Source organism: Heterodontus francisci, chromosome 37 (genome assembly GCF_036365525.1).
Source record: "Heterodontus francisci isolate sHetFra1 chromosome 37, sHetFra1.hap1, whole genome shotgun sequence".
Taxonomy (NCBI): domain Eukaryota; kingdom Metazoa; phylum Chordata; class Chondrichthyes; order Heterodontiformes; family Heterodontidae; genus Heterodontus; species Heterodontus francisci.
Window position 1 is genome coordinate 5,947,520 of NC_090407.1, and position 19,585 is coordinate 5,967,104.

At 42.8% G+C, this 19,585-nt stretch overlaps 1 protein-coding gene across 4 annotated transcripts in view; it reads right to left on the minus strand.

The window, feature by feature from the left end:
* pex14 (peroxisomal biogenesis factor 14) overlaps positions 1-19,585 on the minus strand; it is a 253,197-nt gene that overhangs the window by 223,688 nt on the left and 9,924 nt on the right. Inside the window, exon 1 of one of the 4 annotated variants that reach the window (XM_068016936.1) lies at positions 2,496-2,515. The exons of the other annotated variants lie outside the window; for them this stretch is intronic. Coding sequence (XP_067873037.1) covers positions 2,496-2,498 — 3 coding nt within the window. The 5' untranslated portion in view covers positions 2,499-2,515. Of the gene's footprint in view, positions 1-2,495; positions 2,516-19,585 lie in introns of those variants that run through there. 4 annotated transcript variants of the gene reach the window in all.

Below are 19,585 nucleotides of genomic sequence, written 5' to 3' on the forward strand. Positions count from 1 at the left end.
TTCTTGCACAAGGCCTGATGACATCACCAACCATTCCAACACCAAAGTGTGAGCCAAATACAAGAGAGAACTTGTCCCTACATTAGCCAGACACAGTAAGGATAAACATGTTGAGTTCTATGATTTTGATACCAAATGAGCATTAATTCTACTTTAATGGTAATTTCAAGAGGCTTCACATTATTTATTTTAAACAGAATTTCAGGTCTTAATAAGGAAATGAATAAGTGCTAGGAAAATTAGTGCATGTATTATTTTCCCTCTGTCTTTTTGTCTGTATCAAATTGAGAAGGAAGGAAGAGAGAGAGGGGAAAAGTGCTAGAGAACAGACTATGGTTATATTTTTCCTATCCAGTAGCAGCAGCAAGCTCTCTGTGGACAAGCACAATGAACATGGGTCAAATGCAACAAGCAAGTCTCTCCACCCCACCCCACCACTCTACCTTAAAGAGAAATTGCATTCTTTTAAACTGCAACACAAAACATAGCATATAAACATCTCATGTTAATTGCTGGTGCCTGGTTTAATTTAAAAGGAGCTATTCAATATCAAAGTCTGATGTTCAAAGGCTGCTCGATCTTCATTCACAAGGGTTAATCATCAGAACTGCTTGCATTAATTACAGCCTTATAATTCCCTTGTTCTGCGCTTTTGACTTTTAAACTGTTCGTCAGAACTGCCTGTAAGCAATGTATTATGTGTAAATTTCCTCCATCCTCTCGCCTCTCTATCCCCTCCCCACCGTACCCAGGCTGTAGCCAGCAGTTCTTGAAGTAAACAAAGATAGGTTGGTCCATTTGTCCGATGGGTATGCTTTGTAAATATTATATATATACTGTTCTATTCCTATTTGTCAAGGCTGCAAGAGGTGTGGCAATTTCTGATCTGCAATTCTCACTGAAGCCAGGAACGTACTGGTGTCCAGTTATATTGTTTACCAATATAATTTTTACATTTTGAGGTTACAGAATTTGAAGTACCAACTTTTTAAAATAATGTAGTAATGACTGTGACATGGCGATACTATAATTTACACTTGAAATTTAAAAGGCTTGAAATTTTTCATTAAGAGCTGTCGGGATCTGGAACACTCATCCTGAAAAGGTGGTGGAAGCTGATTCCATAAATAATTTTAAAAGGGAGTAGGGCAGGGACTTGAGGATGAGGAACTTATAGGATTACGGACAAAAAAAAAGGAATGTGGGCGAAACATGACTGTTCCTTCAAACAGCCAGCACAGACATGATGGGCCAAATGGCCTTCTTCAGTGTTGTAAGTTTCTAAATTCTATGCTTCTATGAATTACAGCATGGAGGCTTACCAAATCTCTGTCCACTGTTTTAATGAAGGTTCTGACCTATTTATTTTACCCCAGCTAGTTCCTTCGATAAATTAGTTAACACAAGAACTGAATATGAATATGTTAAGCATTCATACTGGAAATTGCACTGCAACGTATTTCAAGTGACATTTTACCAACTGACAGTTTGAGTTCACTTCCAAAAACATTCACTGAGTAACTCAGACAACAAATTCTCGCAGCACATTACTGTACATTGTTCACAAAATCTACTTTGGTTATTCATGTGACTTGAGAAAAACTGTTTCGACAAGCCCCCATTGCTGCTATAGATCATTCTCAATCCAAGAGGGTAGACAGCTGTCTGTCCCAGGTTTCTGTCACTCTTGATCCAATCACTAGATATCTTAACTTCATGAAACTCTTATGAACCAAAAGAAATTTTCACAATGGTGTTGTTTCAGTTTGAATTCTAGAAGATCTTCAATTTCACGTCACACCACTCCATCGTGTAGTGAATTATTAGTCCTGGTACCTCATCACTGGGTCATCAATTTGACCAATGTTTAATCTAGCCATCATGCAGTAAACCAGGTTGTAACATCTTGTTGAAAGAACTCTCATAATTTGGACTGCCTGATTGTATTTGAAGGGTTTGTTCACACTATGTATATTTAATAATTTGAGAAAGTACACAGATTTGAGTTGCTACTAAAATAAAAACATTGTTCTCCTCAAAGATGCTACTCATGTTCACGCTATTACAATGAGACTTAAAATTTCAACCGATGCTGCAGTTAGACAAAACAAAAATAATGTGGAATAAATAAATAATTCAAAGAGATAGATACTACAAAGGAAGTAAACAGAATATACAGCTCCCTGCAAATCGAACAGCTGCCTTCTCAAGCACAAAAATTACATGACAGAGCTTTTTATTTAAGAATCTAATTCTGAGAAGCCAAGCGTGCTGCACTATACTAATATTCTACACAAATGTTCTTTAATTACGTATGTGCAGCCATACATCTGGAATCCCCAAGTTCATCATTCACTAACAGAGGACCAGAAAGTGATCTGCATCCAAACATAAGAGCAAAGTCTGGAGCAATAGAAAGGCCATTCAGACCATCAAATCCACTCCATCCAGAGTCCCTAGAGAATTATTTATTGCTGACTTGCCCCTAACCTCACCATCACCTGCTGATCACCGACTTAAGTCCACTTCCCTATCTGCACTGGAAATTTAAAAAAAAATTTAAGCAGTAGTGCTAATCTCCCTATAACCACAGAAAGAAAGAATGTGCAATTATATAGTGTCTTCGAGATGCTTTACAGCCAATGAAGTACTTTTGAAGTGTAGTCACTACTGTAAGTCAATTTATGCATAGCAAGGACCTGCAAACAGCAATGAAACAAATGTCCAGATAGTCAGTTTTGAATGATGTTGGTTGAGGGATAGATGTTGACCAGGACACCAGAACACACTGCACTTCTTCGAAAAGTGCCATGGGATCTTTTGTCAACTTGACAGACGGGTACACCCACCAAAGTTGATAGGCAAAGAAGTCCAAATTGGCTCACTTTCCAATCCCTTCCTTTGAGGATACAGCGTGCAGAATGCCTCTTCTGGATAGATTTAAGATTCATGGGGAACTGTGATCGCAAATCAACATCCTACTATTTCAAACCTAGACTGCCACAGCCTCTAGTTTTAAAACTGACCCCTCATTAATCAGAATCCTGAAGATTCATAAGTGGCTAAAAATTAATACTTATCTTTACTTGAGAGTAGGGAGGTTTCAGTACAAACTATAGTATTCAAACTACTGGAGACATCAGAAATGTTTACATGCACCTGAATAGATGGAACGGTGGTGAGAGGTTGCATCACTACATCACTGTGAAATCAAAAAGGTGGTGGAGTCCAAAACTAGGGACCATAAATACAAGACAGTCAGTCACTAATAAACCCAATAAGGAATTCAGGAGGAACTACTTTACCCATAGAGTGGCTAGAATGTGGAACTCACTACCACAAGGAGTAGTCCACAGAATCGTTACAGCGCAGAACGAGTCTATTCAGTCCATCATGTCCACAACGGCTCTCCGAAAGCAATTTCCTCAGTTCCATTCCCCCCACCTTCTCCCCATCACCCTGAACATTCTTCCATTTCATATAACAGTCTAATTAGCCTTTGAATGCTTCAATTAACCCTGCCTCCATTACACTCTCAAGCAGTGCATTCCAGATCTTAACCACTTTCTGCGTAAAACAGTTTTTGTTCATGACACTTTTGCTTCTCTTACCAAATACGTTAAATCTGTGCCCTCTCGTTCTCGATCCTTTCACGAGTGGGAACAGTTTCTCTCTATCTGCTCTGTCCAGACCCCTCATGATTTTGAATACCTCTAGCAAATCATCTCTCAGCTTTCTCTTCTCCAAGGAAAACAGTCCTAACTTCTCCAATCTACCTTCATAACTGAAGTTCCTCACCCCTGGAACCATTCTCGTGAATCTTTTCTGCAACGCCCTCACATCTTTCCTAAAGTGCGACGCCCAGAACTGGACACAATACTCCAGCTGAGGCCAAACTAGTGTCTTATACAAGTTCAACATAACCTCCTTGCTCTTGTACTCTAAGCCCCTATTAATAAAGCCCAGGATACTGTATGCTTTATTAACAGTCCTCTCAACCTGTCCTGCCACCTTCAATGACTTATGCACATATACACCCAGGTCCCTCTACTCCTACACTCCCTTTAGAATTGTACCCTTTATTTTATATTGTCTCCCCATGTTCTTCCTACAAAATGAATCACTTCACATTTCTCCGCATTTCTCTATAGTTAAGGCGAATAGCATAGATGCATTTAAGGGAAAGTTAGATAAATGCATGAAGGAGAACGGAATAGATGGAAATTCTGATAGAGTTGGATGAAGTAAGGTGGGAGGCAGCTCAGGCACAGCATAAAAGCCGACACTGACCAGTTGGGCAGAATGGCCTGTTTCTGTGTTGTAAAATTCTATACTGGTGTGACACCAGTGTGAGGGGTTTCACAGAACCAAATTTAGATTCAGAGGATACACAACAGGAGCCTGGAGTTTACTGAAAAATAAATCACCCAGTAACCTCAGGTGTATAACTCACAGGTGGTTTGTTTTTTCCGTAAGCCCGTTGTGTATGTGTGTTTATACCACACATATTGGCTGATTTTGCTGCCTTCGAACTCCCTGGTTACTACATTTTATAGACTGAAACAACTCATGTTTCTAATCTCAGGAGACTGCTATCATATATTGAGGCGACGTGGCAGTTACTAGAGTCAGGGTAGAGAATTCTAATGTGTACACCATACAGCAACTGAAAACAGAGTCAAAATTTCCAGTGTTTATAACAGAAATCTTCAATCTTGAAAGCTGTAGGAACGATGAAGTCGTAACCAGCGATAAAAACAGAGCAAGGAGGGTATAGAAATCTGCCATCATTATTTAAGTCCATGTATTGGCCAGGTAATAGCATGTCAAAAAAGTACCGATTTCATAAATGCCCCATTGTAAATAAACTGCTGGATATCTCAATACCGTCATCAGTGCTTCATCATTGTTTTTGATTAACTGAAACAATGTTACATAGAACCCCTTTGGGTGGGGAGATAACTAATTAATGTTCTGAAAACAGGGTTTTTAGAATGTTCTTTAAATGCAGCAATGACAACGGAGGACACACATTATGAAATGGGAAGTTACAAAAAAAACAAACCCTTAAAGTGACACTAACTGCAGACGTGGTGCAGTGGGCGCAAATGAGTTAGCTTAGTCTTGTCACAGGTGATTCATTTTCCATAATTCCAGGTATTCCAATGTGTATTGTTTGTGCCACGTATTGAAATTTCATTTTCAGAAACACGAGTGCCTCCTTCATTGTTTGACAGCATGCTGCTTCAGATTAGTCTTTATTGCTAGTAAAAGGAGGATTGATAGAATACAGCGATGCAATATTTACCTCACATTATTTCTATTGACAGCATGTTCTGCTCTTAATGTAAACTGTGCATGTTCTTTATCATCCAAAAAGAGAAGCAACTGTGGCACTTTTAACAAAAACAATTTAGAAACTGGTGCTGCATCAACAAGCCGTTGGTGAATCAGACCATTTTTGTAGAGTACATGAAAGCTGCAGTGTTGGTGCAAAGTTGTCTTTGCTTCAACCAACATTGCTGTTACAATGTGAACACAGCCCAAATCCAGAGTTAGAGCCCAACTCAACACTGGGATGAAGTACAGTGAGAATGTCCGGTGGAAGGGGTCTCACTGCAGAATCAGGTCAGGTCTTCACATCCGATTTACATCCAGGTTTAGTGTTGGTGTGAAGTGATTCTGGCTTTGCACAGGTGGACAGATGGAGCACTGAATTCGCTTACTATGGATCACAAGAGCATTGTCCATGTTTCAGCTTCCACACACCAACTTTATCACAGATCTGCAATTCTGCTATTGCAACACAGGAGGCAGCACACCATGGGTGCTGACCCATGATCTGAACGAAACAAGCGCCCAGATTTGACTTGGCATCTGTGCTCATTTGGCAGAACACAGCTGGAGAGTTGCTCCCACCCACAGAGCCATTATCAGGTACAAGGCGCCATCTGCAGGGCAGGGGAGAAACAAAGTACAAGGGAAAAGGAGACATTTTTTCAATCTTTTTTCAAATGCAAAATGGTAGGAGGAATCTTTCCAGTTTTTTTTTCCAAAATTCCCTCGTCTAAATGCTGGCTATTTTACCAGGACAGTAAGCTGAGAGGAAAATTAACATCTGTTGATAATAACTGGGTGCATTGAAGTTCTGGTCAGTTCAACTATGCTTACAGCTTCATTAGATCATCCCTTCCATACAACAGCCAATTCCCCACTAACTGCAGCTTTCACCATCCTAACAAAACAGAAATGGAAACAGAAAGATGATTGAATCTAAATCACAATTCTTCACCACCATTTGCCTCTTCAGGAGTTTCTGGTGCAGTGTGGTGATCTAACAGGTTGTAAAATACAATTTCTCTTACAGAACTGATTCCAATGGAAATGTACACCATATTATAATTTAAATCCTATGCTAGCGAATCTATCCCGCTTATGTTGTGGAATAGCATGAACTGAGCAGCACAGCACAAGATTTGCACGCTTGCAGTAGCTTTGAAACCACAAATGTGATTGAGCGTAATCCAACTTTGCCAATCTGTCTGGCATCTTCCCTAATGTTAGGAGTGGGGGAATGGTAGGGATGAGAAAAAGGGCTCCTGTTCCAATGAGAGCACACGTAGCATTATGTCAGTTCTCAATGAGCCACATAGAACCAAATGTGGAAAAAGCTGCATTTACAAGTAATTCTAGAAGAATTGGCTCCTAAAATTAGGACAACTTCTCTATAAAGTATTACAGACAGTTTACAACTGACGTGCTCTTAATGAGCAGACTGAGGGAGATAAACTGACTAAAGCTTGCACCAGTTTCCAAGTTAGAGAAATGCAACCCTTAGTTGTTTTTGCAAATACACATTTACCTGGGAACACAGTAGATTCAAAACAATCTTCCCTATTTTCAGAATAATACTGTATATATGTTTGTATGCATAATCATTGACTAATGCTTGACTATGGAGAAAAACACAGCAAGATAACGAATAGTAATTAATTGGAATCATTTTATTTGAATAATTCAGGTATGGTAGCATAGTGGTAATGTTTCCGGACTAGGGGCACAGTGGCGCAGTGGTTAGCACTGCAGCCTCACAGCTCCAGCAACCCGGGTTCAGTTCTGGGTGCTGCCTGTGCGGAGTTTGCAAGTTCTCTCTGTGACCGCGTGGGTTTCCTCCGGGTGCTCCGGTTTTCTCCCACAACCAAAGACTTGCAGGTTGATAGGTAAATTGGCCATTGTAAATTGCCCCTAGTGTAGGTAGGTGGTAGGAGAATGGTGGGGATGTGGTAGGGAATATGGGATTAATGTAGGATTAGTATAAATGGGTGGTTGTTGGTCGGCACAGACTCGGTGGGCCGAAGGGCCTGTTTCAGTGCTGTATCTCTAAATAAATAAACCAGAGGCCTGGACTAATGATCCAGAGACATGAGTTCAAATCCCACCACGGCAACTGGGGAATATAAATTCAATTAATTAAATAACTCTGAAATTAAAAGCTGGTCTCAGCAATGGTGACCATGTAACCACCGGACTGTCGCAAAAACCCATCTGGTTCACTAATGTCCTTTAAGGAAGGAAATCTGCTGACTTTACCCAATCTGGCCTGTGTGTGACTCCAGACCCACAACAACATGGTTTACTCTTAACTGCCCTCTGAAATGGCCTAGCAAGCCACTCAGTTGTACTAAAAACCACGCTGCAAAACTATAATCCACAGGGAATGCAGCAGTTCAAGAAGGTGGCTCACCACCACATTCTCAGGGACAGTTAAGGATGGGCAATACATGCTGGCCTTGCCAGCAATGCCCACATCCAGTGAATGAACAAAAAGGGAACAGTAACCCCATCAACGTCTGAAAGAGGTTGTTTTGAGTGGCTAGTTCTGGATTAAGGATCCTACTCAAAACGTTAGCCAATCTTTCTCCTTCAGGTGCTAACGGGCCTAATGCCCCCATCTCCAGAATTTTCTGTCATATTGAGGAGGGCTTGATGCATTCATGGTTTTTCTGGGGGGTTTTTTACCTACAATGTTGCTGTTCAAGGTGATTCATTTGAGATTAGAATGAAACTTACCTCTAACCAGCTTCTAGCTGAATTGTCTTTGAGAGAGTGGACAGCTTGTTGTGCTATCAATAAAGATACAAGCAACAATAAATAGTATGCTTTTATCCACACATATGTGACATGGGCCGGTAACTGGAATATTTTCAGTGATTTTGTCAATATGACTCAATTTTTGAAATGCAAAACACACAATGAGTATGAAACAGAAAAACAATGCCAGTCCCATGGAAAGCTATTTTATTTCCACTCGTAAAATGTCTGCAGCTTTGGTGCTTATGAATCAGTCTGGAACATGTAAACAAAAGCTATATTTGACAGGAAGGCATCGACTGTTCTCAATACGTGGCGCCCAAACTTTTTCATATCGGCAGGCCGTCTGCAAATGCCAACAGCCCTGTCCTATCTTCCAAAAGATGGTGTCTGTTACCCAAAGAAAAACCATGCTATGATTGCAGAAAACATTAAAGCAACAAAAAGAATACCAGTAAATTTTCAAATATAGAGAAATGCAGATATTATATTTGACTGATAGAAATCTAATCATAGACTTCCCCACCAGGTCCCCGTTTGAAATGATATGCTGTATTTTAAGATTACACTTTAGGGAACAAAACGTACACAGTTCATAAATTCATCGCATGGTGGCGCCAAACATCAATTTAGCTCACCAGGCACATTTTAAATGAGAGCTACTTTGCTAGCAATTTGTTCCTGTACTTGTTAACTGCAACTCTAAAGAATTATTCTGTACTGAAGTGTCACAAAAGTCTAGGAGTATTGTTGCACGCGCTGCCAACGGTGCTGGAAACATCTCTACTCTTCCTTCTTATACACGGTGCACTTTTATCAAGAATGCCACCCACACCCACCCTTCCCCAAAAGAGTTTTAAACCTTTTCTTTTTGCAAATCAATAGTAAGGCTGACTGCTTATGATGTGATTGGATGAGAGGATCAATTTACACCATCAGTGTTCTCAAGATTTATTCCAAGAGATGGACAATGTTGGACAGCACATCATACAAGATACAGACATTTATACTGTCTGAATTTGACAAGTGACAGGCTAAACTCTGAGAACTATCCCTCTCCCTGCAGTGTTGTGATATAGGAATGTAGGAACAAAAGGCATCTATTTGGACCCTCGACCCGCCATGATTCAGCAATAACAGGATGAGATCAGCCATGAACAGAGGAACATAGGACCCAGAGGGCATTCAAGGCTCATCATTTCTGTATGTTCAAGACAGAGATTGATAGATTTCTAGATATTAAAGGTATCAAGGTATATGGGGATAGTGTGGGAAAATGGCACTGAGATTGAAGATCAGCCATGATCTAGTTGAAAGGCAGAGCAAGTTCAAGGGGCCAAATGGCCTATTCCTATTTCCTATGTTCCATCCATTTGTCCAATTAATAGAAACATAACTGAGGAACGGCTTTCCAAATTTGTGTCAAATTTTACAACATTCCTGCACACCTTTTCAAAGTTAAGCTCAGTCAAAAAAAGCAAACCTAGGTACAACTTTAGCCCATTGGCAGGGCAGAGATTTAACTGTTTTTTTTTATTCATTCATGGGATGTGGGCGTTACTGGCTTTGCCAGCATTTATTGCCCATCCCTAATTGCCCTTGAGAAGGTGGTGGTGAGCTGCCTTCTTGAACCGCTGCAGTCCATTTGGGGTAGGTACACCGACAGTGCTGTTAGGAAGGGAGTTCCAGGATTTTGACCCAGCGACAGTGAAGGAACGGCGATATAGTTCCAAGTCAGGATGGTGTGTGATTTGGACGGAAACTTGCAGGTGGTGATGTTCCCATGCATCTGCTGCTCTTGTCCTTCGAGGTGGTAGAGGTCGCGGGTTTGGAAGCTGCTGTCGTGCATCTTGTAGATGGTACACACTGTTGCCACTGTGCATCGGTGGTGAAGGGAGTGAATGTTTGTAGATGGTGTGCCAATCAAGCGGGCTGCTTTGTCCTGGATGGTGTCGAGCTTCTTGAGTGTTGTTGGAGCTACACCCATCCAGGGAAGTGGAGAGTATTCCATCACACTCCTGACTTGTGCCTTGTAGATGGTGGACAGGCTTTGGGGAGTCAGGAGGTGAGTTACTCGCCGCAGGATTCCTAGCCTCTAACCTGCTCTTGTAGTCAGAGTATTTATATGGCTACTTCAGTTCAGTTTCTGGTCAATGGTAGCCCCTAAGATGTTGATAGTGGGGGATTCAGTGATGGTAATGCCATTGAATGTCATGGGGTGATGGTTAGATTCTCTCCTGTTGGAGATGGTCATTGCCTGGCACTTGTGTGGCGCAAATGTTACTTGCCACTTATCAGTCCAAGCCTGGATATTGTCCAGGTCTTGCTGCATTTCTACACAGCCTGCTTCAGTATTTGAGTCGTCGCAAATGGTGCTGAACATTGTGTAATCATCAGCGAACATCCCTACTTCTGACCTTATGATAGAAGGAAGGTCATTGATGAAGCAGCTGAAGATGGTTGGGCCTAGGACACTACCCTGAGGAACTCCTGCAGTGATGTCCTGGAGCTCAGATGATTGACCTCCAACAACCACAGCCATCTTCCTTTGCACTAGGTATGACTCCAGCCAGCAGAGAGTTTTCCCCCAGATTCCCATTTCCTCCAGTTTTGCTCGGGCTCCTTGATGCCTTACTCGGGGGTCAAATGCTGCCTTGATGTCAAGGGCTGTCACTCTCATCTCACCTCTTGAGTTCAGCTCTTTTGTCCATGTTTGAACCAAGGCTGTAATGAGGTCAGGAGCTGAGTGGCCCTGGCGGAACCCAAACAGAGCGTCACTGAGCAGGTTATTGCTAAGCAAGTGCCGCTTGATGGCACTGTTGATGACACCTTCCATCACTTTACTGATGATTGAGAGTAGACAGATGGGGCAGTAACTGGCCGGGTTGGACTTGTCCTGCTTTTTGTGTACAGGACATACCTAGGCAATTTTCCACATTGCCAGGTATATGCCAACGTTGTAGCTATACTGGAACAGCTTGGCTAGGAGTGCAGCATGTTCTGGAGCACAGGTCTTCAGTACTATTGCCGGAATATTGTCAGGACCCATAGCCTTTGCAGTATCCAGTGCCTTCAGTCATTTCGTGACATCACACGGTGTGAATCGAATTGGCTGAAGCCTAGCATCTGTGATGCTGGGGACTTCAGGAGGGGGCCGAGATGAATCATCAACTCGGCACTTCTGGCTGAAGATTGTTGCAAATGCTTCTGCCTTATCTTTCACACTGATGTGCTGGGCTGCCCCATCATTGAGGTTGGGGATATTTGTGGAGCCGCCACCTCCTCCAGTTAGTTGTTTAATTGTCCACCACCATTCACGACTGGATGTGGCAGGACTGCAGAGCTTAGATCTAATCCGTTGGTTATGGGATCACTTAGCTCTGTCTATTGCATGCTGCTTATGCAGTTTTGCATGCAAGTAGTCCTGGGTTGTAGCTTCACCAGGTTGACACCTCATTTTGATGTATGCCTGGTGCTGCTCCTGGCATGCCCTCCTGCACTCTTCATTGAACCAGGGTTGGTCTCCTGGCTTGATGGTAATGGTAGAGTGGGGGATATGCCAGGCCATGACGTTATAGATTGTGGTTGAGTACAATTCTGCTGCTGCTGATGGCCCACATCGCCTCATGGATACCCAGTTTTGCATTGCTAGATCTGTTCGAAATCTATCCCATTTAGCACGGTGGTAGTGCCACACAACATGAAGGACGGTATCCTCAATGTGAAGGCGGGACTTCATCTCCACAAGGGCTGTGCGGTGGTCACTCCTACCAATACAGTCATGGACAGAAGCATCTACGGCAGGCAGATTGGTGAGGACAAGGTCAAGTATGTTTTTCCCTCATGTTGGTTCCCCCACCACCTGCTGCAGACCCAGTCTAGCAGCTATGTCCTTTAGTACTCGGCCAGCTTGGTCAGTAGTGGTGCTACCAAGCCACTCTTGGTGATGGACATTGAAGTCCCCCACCCAGAGTACATTTTGTGCCCTTGCCACCCTCAGTGCTTCCTCCAAGTGGTGTTCAACATGGAGGAGTACTGAGTCGTCAGCTGAGGGAGGGCGGTAGGTGGTAATCAGTAGGAGTTTACCTTGCCCATGTTTGACTTGATGCCATGAGACTTCATGGGGTCCGGAGTCAATGTCGAGGACTCCCAGGGCAACTCCCTCCCTACTGTAGACCACTGTCCCGCCACCTCTGCTGGGTCTGTCCTGCCGGTGGGACAGAACATACCCAGGGATAGTGATTGCAGTGTCTGGGACATTGTTGTTAAGGTATGATTCCGTGAGTATGACTATGTCAGGCCGTTGCTTGACTAGTCTGTGGGACAGCTCTCCCAACTTTAGCACAAGCCCCCAGATGTTAGTAAGGAGGACTTTGCAGGGTCGACAGGGCTGGGTTTGCCGTTGTCGTTTCTGGTGCCTAGGTCAATGCCGGGTGGTACGTCAGGTTTCATTCCTTTTTATTGACTTCGTAGTGCTAGGCAATTTCAGAGGGCATGTAAGAGTTAACCACATTGCTGTGGGCCTGAAGTCACATGTAGGCCAGACCAGGTAAGGACAGCAGATTTCCTTCCCTAAAGGACATCAGTGAACCAGATGGGTTTTTACAACAATCGACAATGGTTTCATGGCCATCATTAGACTAGCTTTTAATTCCAGATTTTTTTTTATTAAGTTAATTCAAATTCCACCTTCTGCTGCGATGGGATTCAAACCCATGTCTCCAGATCAACCCAGTCTCTGGGTTACTAGTCCAGTGATAATACTACGTCACCGCCTACCCTCCCCATGTGCAAACTGGAACTGCTTTTTGTGCATGAAAAACAAATGGCTTTTTAACTATAGAATGGTGATGCACAGGCAGGTTTGCTGCACCAGATACAAATAAATATATTGTCTTTTTCCAAAGATTCCCATTTATGATGATCCTGCTTCTAAACCAATTTTCTACCCACCATCAGACTTTGTGTCTTATTCTGGGATACATCTCACTGTGCCGTAGTCTTTCGGAAAATCCAAATGTCTAATATCAGCTGATGGTCCCCATCCAGGATGTCAGTAACGTTTTGAAAAATTCCTCTAGGTTAGTTAAGTATTACCCTCCTTCCTGAATCAATGCCAAAATCCTTTAAAACGTTATGATTTTTGTCCACTAAATTGCCGAAGATCATTTCAAAGACTTTCCCTGCAACAGATGAAAACATATTGGTCTGTATCTTGTATGATGTGCTGTCCAACATTGTCCATCTCTTGAAACAAATCTTGAGAACACTGATGATGTAAATTGATCTTCTCATCCAATCACATCATAAGCAGTCAGCCTTATTATTGCTTTGCAAAAAGAAAAGGTTTAAAACTGTTTTGGAGAAGGGTATGTCTCTCAATCCTTTTTAAAAATAATAGTTTTGTTAGCCATGCAGAATATATAGTCTGGCCAATAAACCAGGATTAAAACCATTTATTTGTCTTGTAATCAAGCCAGCCTTTTAGATATGCCCCAGTAATATATTAACTTTACTAACAGTTTCATATTGTCTACAGACTTTCAGTGTATAATCACATCAGTCTTACTACAGAGTTTATTAGGTATATTGGTACTTAATGAAATACTTTTGTTGTACTGACAGATATTTGTCTTATACTTTTAGGGTGCATCTAAACTACAAGTGCAGCATCGGTGAGAAGCAATTTTCCCTTCACAAACAGTAATACGGAGCACAAAGTCAAAGGCCAATATGACACCAGAACAAAGCACCTCCCACCTCCAATCCCACGTGACTATGCTCCAGAATCAGGTCAGGCCTTAACCTTTACATACACAAAGATTAACACGGATGCTAAACTTATGTAAATGCACCCTAAATCACCTCACAAAGTGTTCCCACTACTACCAGCAGTAGAATACCTGGAAAAACCAGCAATTCACTCAGTGTTATCTAGTTCAAAAGTACTTTCTCCAGAGTTCTCACTGGTGTCCTGGCTAAAAATTATCCCTCAAGCAACACCTTTAAATAAAATGATCAGGTAATTTATTTCATTGCCATTTGTGGGAGCTTGCTGTGTTACATTACAACAATGGCTACAGTTCAAAAATACTTCACTGACGGTAAAGGCTTTCGTCATGCTGAGGTTCTCAAAGGGGCTATTTCTTATAGGTGTATTCTTCAAATGTATAAAGGCATAAGAGATATACAACAGGCCTAACAGATAATTATAAGACAGGTCTCAGGAAAAAAGGGAACTCGGAACCAATTATAAATGGCGAATAACCTTACCATCTCCATGAAAAGAATGTCTCTGTTTGAATAGTAACTGCAGGTTTCTCCAGTGAACAGCTGATTCATTCAAACCAGGAACAGCCTAGGTTCAGTCACTGGTTTATGCAATGTTAGGGGACTTCAGTCAGAGGTTCTCAGAGATACACTCCAATTTGGCCAAGGTGCCCTGGACTGGAGAGGAAAAATTCAACTAAGATTGATGACCTCCCCCTCCAACAATCCTTGCTCGAACTGCATATATGCAGGCATCAGAAAGGACATGACTGTGATAACACCCATCCCTTTGCCAGTTCCAGAATCATTCTGGACTGTCATTTGCCATTGGGTTGAGGGGTCATAATTACACAAGCAATTGGTGGGCCATAGCAGTGCAAAATAATTGGGAAAATTATACATTCTCCTGGATATCATACTGATTACATTTTTATAAAAGGGACATTTTAAAATTTAAGATAGCCAATTTTGCAGAACCAGGCTCAGTTCAACCAAGCTATCCAAACTGTGGTCATTAGGCCCTTGAGCCCTGTGACACCAGTTCTGCAACAGGTAGGCACCGCAGGGTATTAAGTGTCTCAGAGACACACAACATAACAATTTGTTATTTGTGTGTTGTTATTGTGTTAAGCATGATTATTATTGGTTGGTTATTATATTAGTGGTGCCCGAGGGTCTTTGTTATATATTAACTTTCTGTCTAATGATATTGCGGCCACACAGGGTCACACCTAAAGTTTAACCAGTCCAAGATACTCAGGCAATTCAATCCAATTTTTACTTTATATTTCTTATTTGCTGGTCTGTCCCATTGTAATTGTGGCTCACACTCTTGCCTCTGAGTCAGAAGATTGTGGGTCCAAGTCCCACTCCAGGAACTTGAGCACAAAAATCAAGGCAAAAACTCCAGTGCAGTATTGAAGGACTGCTGCACGGTCGGAGGTGCTGTATTTCGGATGAGATGTTAAACCGAGGCCCCATCACTCCTTTCAGGTGGATGTGAAAGAATCTATGGCACTATTTCAAAGAACAGTAGGGGAGTTATCCCCACTGTCCTGACCAATATTTATCCCTCAATCCACATCACAAAAGGAGATTATCTGGTCATTATCACATTACTATTTGTGGGAGCTTGCTGTGCACAAAATGGCTGATGTGTTTCTTACATTACAACAGTGACAATACTTCAAAAGTGCTTTGAGACGACCCATGGTCAGGAAAAGGCTCTATATAAATGCAAGCCTTTCAATTTGTGGGTTGGGTGGTTGCAAAAGGCTGTTTTAGCACCTTTACTTCATTGGCAGATAAATCACAAATCATAGCATTCAAAATCGGAGAGAAACAGCAACTCATGATACACGTCAATTAACAGGAATATGGACTCAAACTTAAGTAAAAACTAAAAACGCTTGAAATACTCAGGTCAGACAGACTTTGTAGAAAGAGAAAAAAAAAGCCTTGCATTCATATAGCGCCTTTCACAACCACTAGAATTCCAAACACTTTACAGTCAAATGAAGTACTTTTGAAGTGTAGTCACAGTTGTAATGTAGAAAATGCAGCAGTCAATTTGCACAAAGCAAATTTCCACAAACAGCAGTGTGATAATGACCAAATAATCTCTTTTTGTGGTATTGAGGGATAAATACTGGCCTGGACACTGGGGATAACTACCTGCTCTTCTTCAAAATAGTGTCACGGGATCTTTGTCCACCCAAGAGGGCAGACGGGGACTCGGTTTTGGCAGGGGGGGGGGGGGGGGTTGGTGAGTCATGGGCTGTAATTTTTCCCTCGGCGGACGTGAGCCATCCACCAACTAAAAAGTCGGTGGCAAACTCGCCTCCGCCTGGCCTGGGAATCAGGACCTCATTTTGCAGTCCCCAGGCCTGTAATTGGCCTGAGGTGGGCCTGAGGCAGGAACTCCTGCCTAATGGAGGGCTGGCAGCTCTCTGTCTCAACAGTGAGACCAGGAGCGGTGGCCACTGCTGGGACTGCAACCCAACTGAAGATGGAAGATGTCGGGCAGCCAGAGAACGGGTAAGTTCTTGGGGTCTCGCCGGGGGCAGTCGGGCCCCGGCAAGGCAAGTGCAGTCGATTGGGAGGACGGGGGGGGGGCGTGTTGGGCCTTGGTTGGGGCATCGGGGGCAGCCCTTCGTCGGGCACACGGTGCCCGATCAGGAGGCTCACTCTCCCCCCCCCCCCCCCCCCCCCACAGGCCGTCAGAAAGCCGCCTGCTTTAGTCAGGTGGCTTTTCTCAGGCCTGGGACGCCCACCAGCCAGGGTAAAATCCCTGTGGCGGCGGGCAGAGGCCCTTTACTGGCCACTTAAAGGCCTGGGGCGGGTGGGCTGTCAGGAAGGGCCCCCTAAGCCTCCCCCACCACCATCCCGCTCTTTGGGTGGGCATAAAATTCCAGCCATAGTCTTAGGATGAAGGGCTCAGCCATTTACCACTGAGATGAGGAGGAATTTCAACCAAAGGGTTGTGAATCTTTGGAATTTTCTACCCCAGAGGGTTGTGGGTGCTCATTGAGTATATTCATGACAGAGATCAATAGGGTTTTGGGCACTAAGGGAATCAAGGGATAGGGAGGGAAAGTGGAGTTGAGGTAAAAGGTCAACCATGATCTTACTAGAACATGCTTGAGGGGCTGCATGGCCTACTTCTGCTTGTAATTCTGATGCGCTTTATTTAGCAAGTGCCTGAAACAGGAAAAGTGTCCCATTCGCCACCATTCATATTTCTCAGGTTATAAGCTCAAATATTGAACATTTTAACAAAAGGTTAAGCACAAGGCATCACAGATCAGGTGAGCTAATGGCCACTCTGCCCTTTAAAGGTTAATGCTAAGAAGCAGAGTGGATGAGGTGGGAGTGGGATTTAAGTCCCAGAAATATTCTCTGTGTCCCATATTTATGACTATTTTATATTAGCACGCTTCTAATCAAAAATGCACATCATAGGACAGTTAAACATGGGACACTGCATTTTTAAAAAAATCTTTAACTGTTTGTCTCTCCACAGATGCTGCCTGACCAGCTGAGCATCTCCAGCATTTTCTGGTTTTATTTCAGATTTCCACCATCCACAGTATTTTGCTTTTGCTAATGGATTCAAGTTTCATGGTCCGAGACTCCATTGTACACAGCTATGTGACCACAAAAACAAAGCTTCAGAAGACAGTGTTGAATAGACATTTATGAAGCTTTAATATCCATGTGCCAAATAAAAAAAGCCACACTGTCTTTGTAAAACTTATAATGTGCAAGTTACTGATATATAGTACCCATGCAAAAACAGGACAAATACTGCACTGACCTTATTAAACACAATTTACATTACATTATTTTCACATTTCCTTATCTGTTGCTGCAACCATAACAAAGATACAGTGAGATACCACAACAGTAAAATACAAAAACATACTGAACAGAATAGTCCCAGGTACCATTACGATTATAGCAAAGTGAAGTCTTTGGCTGAAAATTCAAGGAACATCTCAGTCGATTCAGTCCAATCCAGGTATATCTGGCAGTTTCTGACCAATTACAACTTTAACAAATCCTCCTCGACATATTGGGGAATTTCCAGCCTAACCACCCACTTACACTCCAGCTGTGGACATTTCCCTAGTTCGCAAAAGCTCTGAATAGCCTATATTCTATTTAGCAGCTGAAGAAACTTAGTTGGGCCTCCAGGTATCAAGGTTGATGTTGAGTTTCTTCACCGTTAAGATAATTTGCATACAGTCCAACTTGTGGGTTTTCACAGAATCCGCTATCAAGAGAGCTCCAAGATAAAGCAACTACCCTTTATTGCACTAGTGACTGACCTCAATTGATTCGAATCTTGTCTCAAAGTTAGATGGTTGTGGGTTCTAGCACTTGAGCATGTAATTTAGGCTGACACTTCACTGCAGCATTGAGACAGTGCTGTGTTGTTGGTGATACCAACTTTTGGATGAGACATTAAAATTAGAGCTAAAAAGAAGAAATGCTGGAACCACTCAGCAGGTCTGGCAGCATCTGTGGAAAGAGAAGCAGAGTTAACGTTTTGGGGCAGTGACCCTTCTTCAGAACTGACAAATATTAAAAACGTCACAGGTTATAAGCAAGTGAGGTGGGGGTGGGGCAAGAGATAACAAAGGAGAAGGTGCAGATTGGACAAGGCCACATAGCTGACCAAAAGGTCATGGAGCAAAGGCAAACAATATGTTAATGGTGTGTTGAAAGACAAAGCATTAGTACAGAATAGGTGTTAATGGACTGAATATTGAACAGCAGCAAGTGCAAACATGAAAAAAAAACAGTGAGTAAGCAAACTGAACAAACTAAGATGAAATGAAATAAATGCAAAAAAAAAAGGTTGTAAAAAAAATGCAAAAAAGAAAAAGCTAAAAATGAAAGTAAAATGGGGGGCTGTCATGCTCTGAAATTATTGAACTCAATGTTCAGTCCGGCAGGCTGAGGAAAAAGGAGGTCATACCAGAAGCACTGTCATGGAAGGTAGCATCATCAGAGCAGATGCGTCGAAGACGGAGAAACTGGGAGAATGGAATGGAGTCCTTACAGGAGGTAGGGTGTGAAGAAGTGTAGTCGAGGTAGCTGTGGGAGTCGGTGGGCTTATAATGGATATTAGTAGACAACCTATCCCCAGAGATGGAGACAGAGAAGTCGAGGAAGGGAAGTGTCAGAGATGGACCATGTAAAGGTGAGAGAAGGGTGGAAATTGGAAGCAAAGTTGATAAAGTTTTCCAGTTCGGGGCGGGAGCCCCTCAACCGTGTCCGGCCCATTTCCCGTACCTCTGCCCTCAACCCTTCCCCTCCCTCCCAGAACCGTGACAGGGTTCCCCTTGTCCTTACGTTCCACCCCATCAGCCTCCATATCCAAAGGATCATCCTCCGCCATTTCCGCCACCTCCAGCGTGATGCCACTACCAAACGCATCTTCCCCTCCCTTCCCGTCAGCATTCCGAAGGGATCGTTCCCTCCGCTACACCCTGGTCCACTCCTCCATTACCCCCACCACCTCGACCCCATCCCATGGCACCTTCCCCTGCAATCGCAGGAGGTGTAATACCTGCCCATTTACAAGCCAAAAGACTTGCAGGTTGATAGGTAAATTGGCCATTATAAATTGTCACTAGTATAGGTAGGTGGTAGGGAAATATAGGGACTGGTGGGGATGTTTGGTAGGAATATGGGATTAGTATAAATGGGTGGTTGA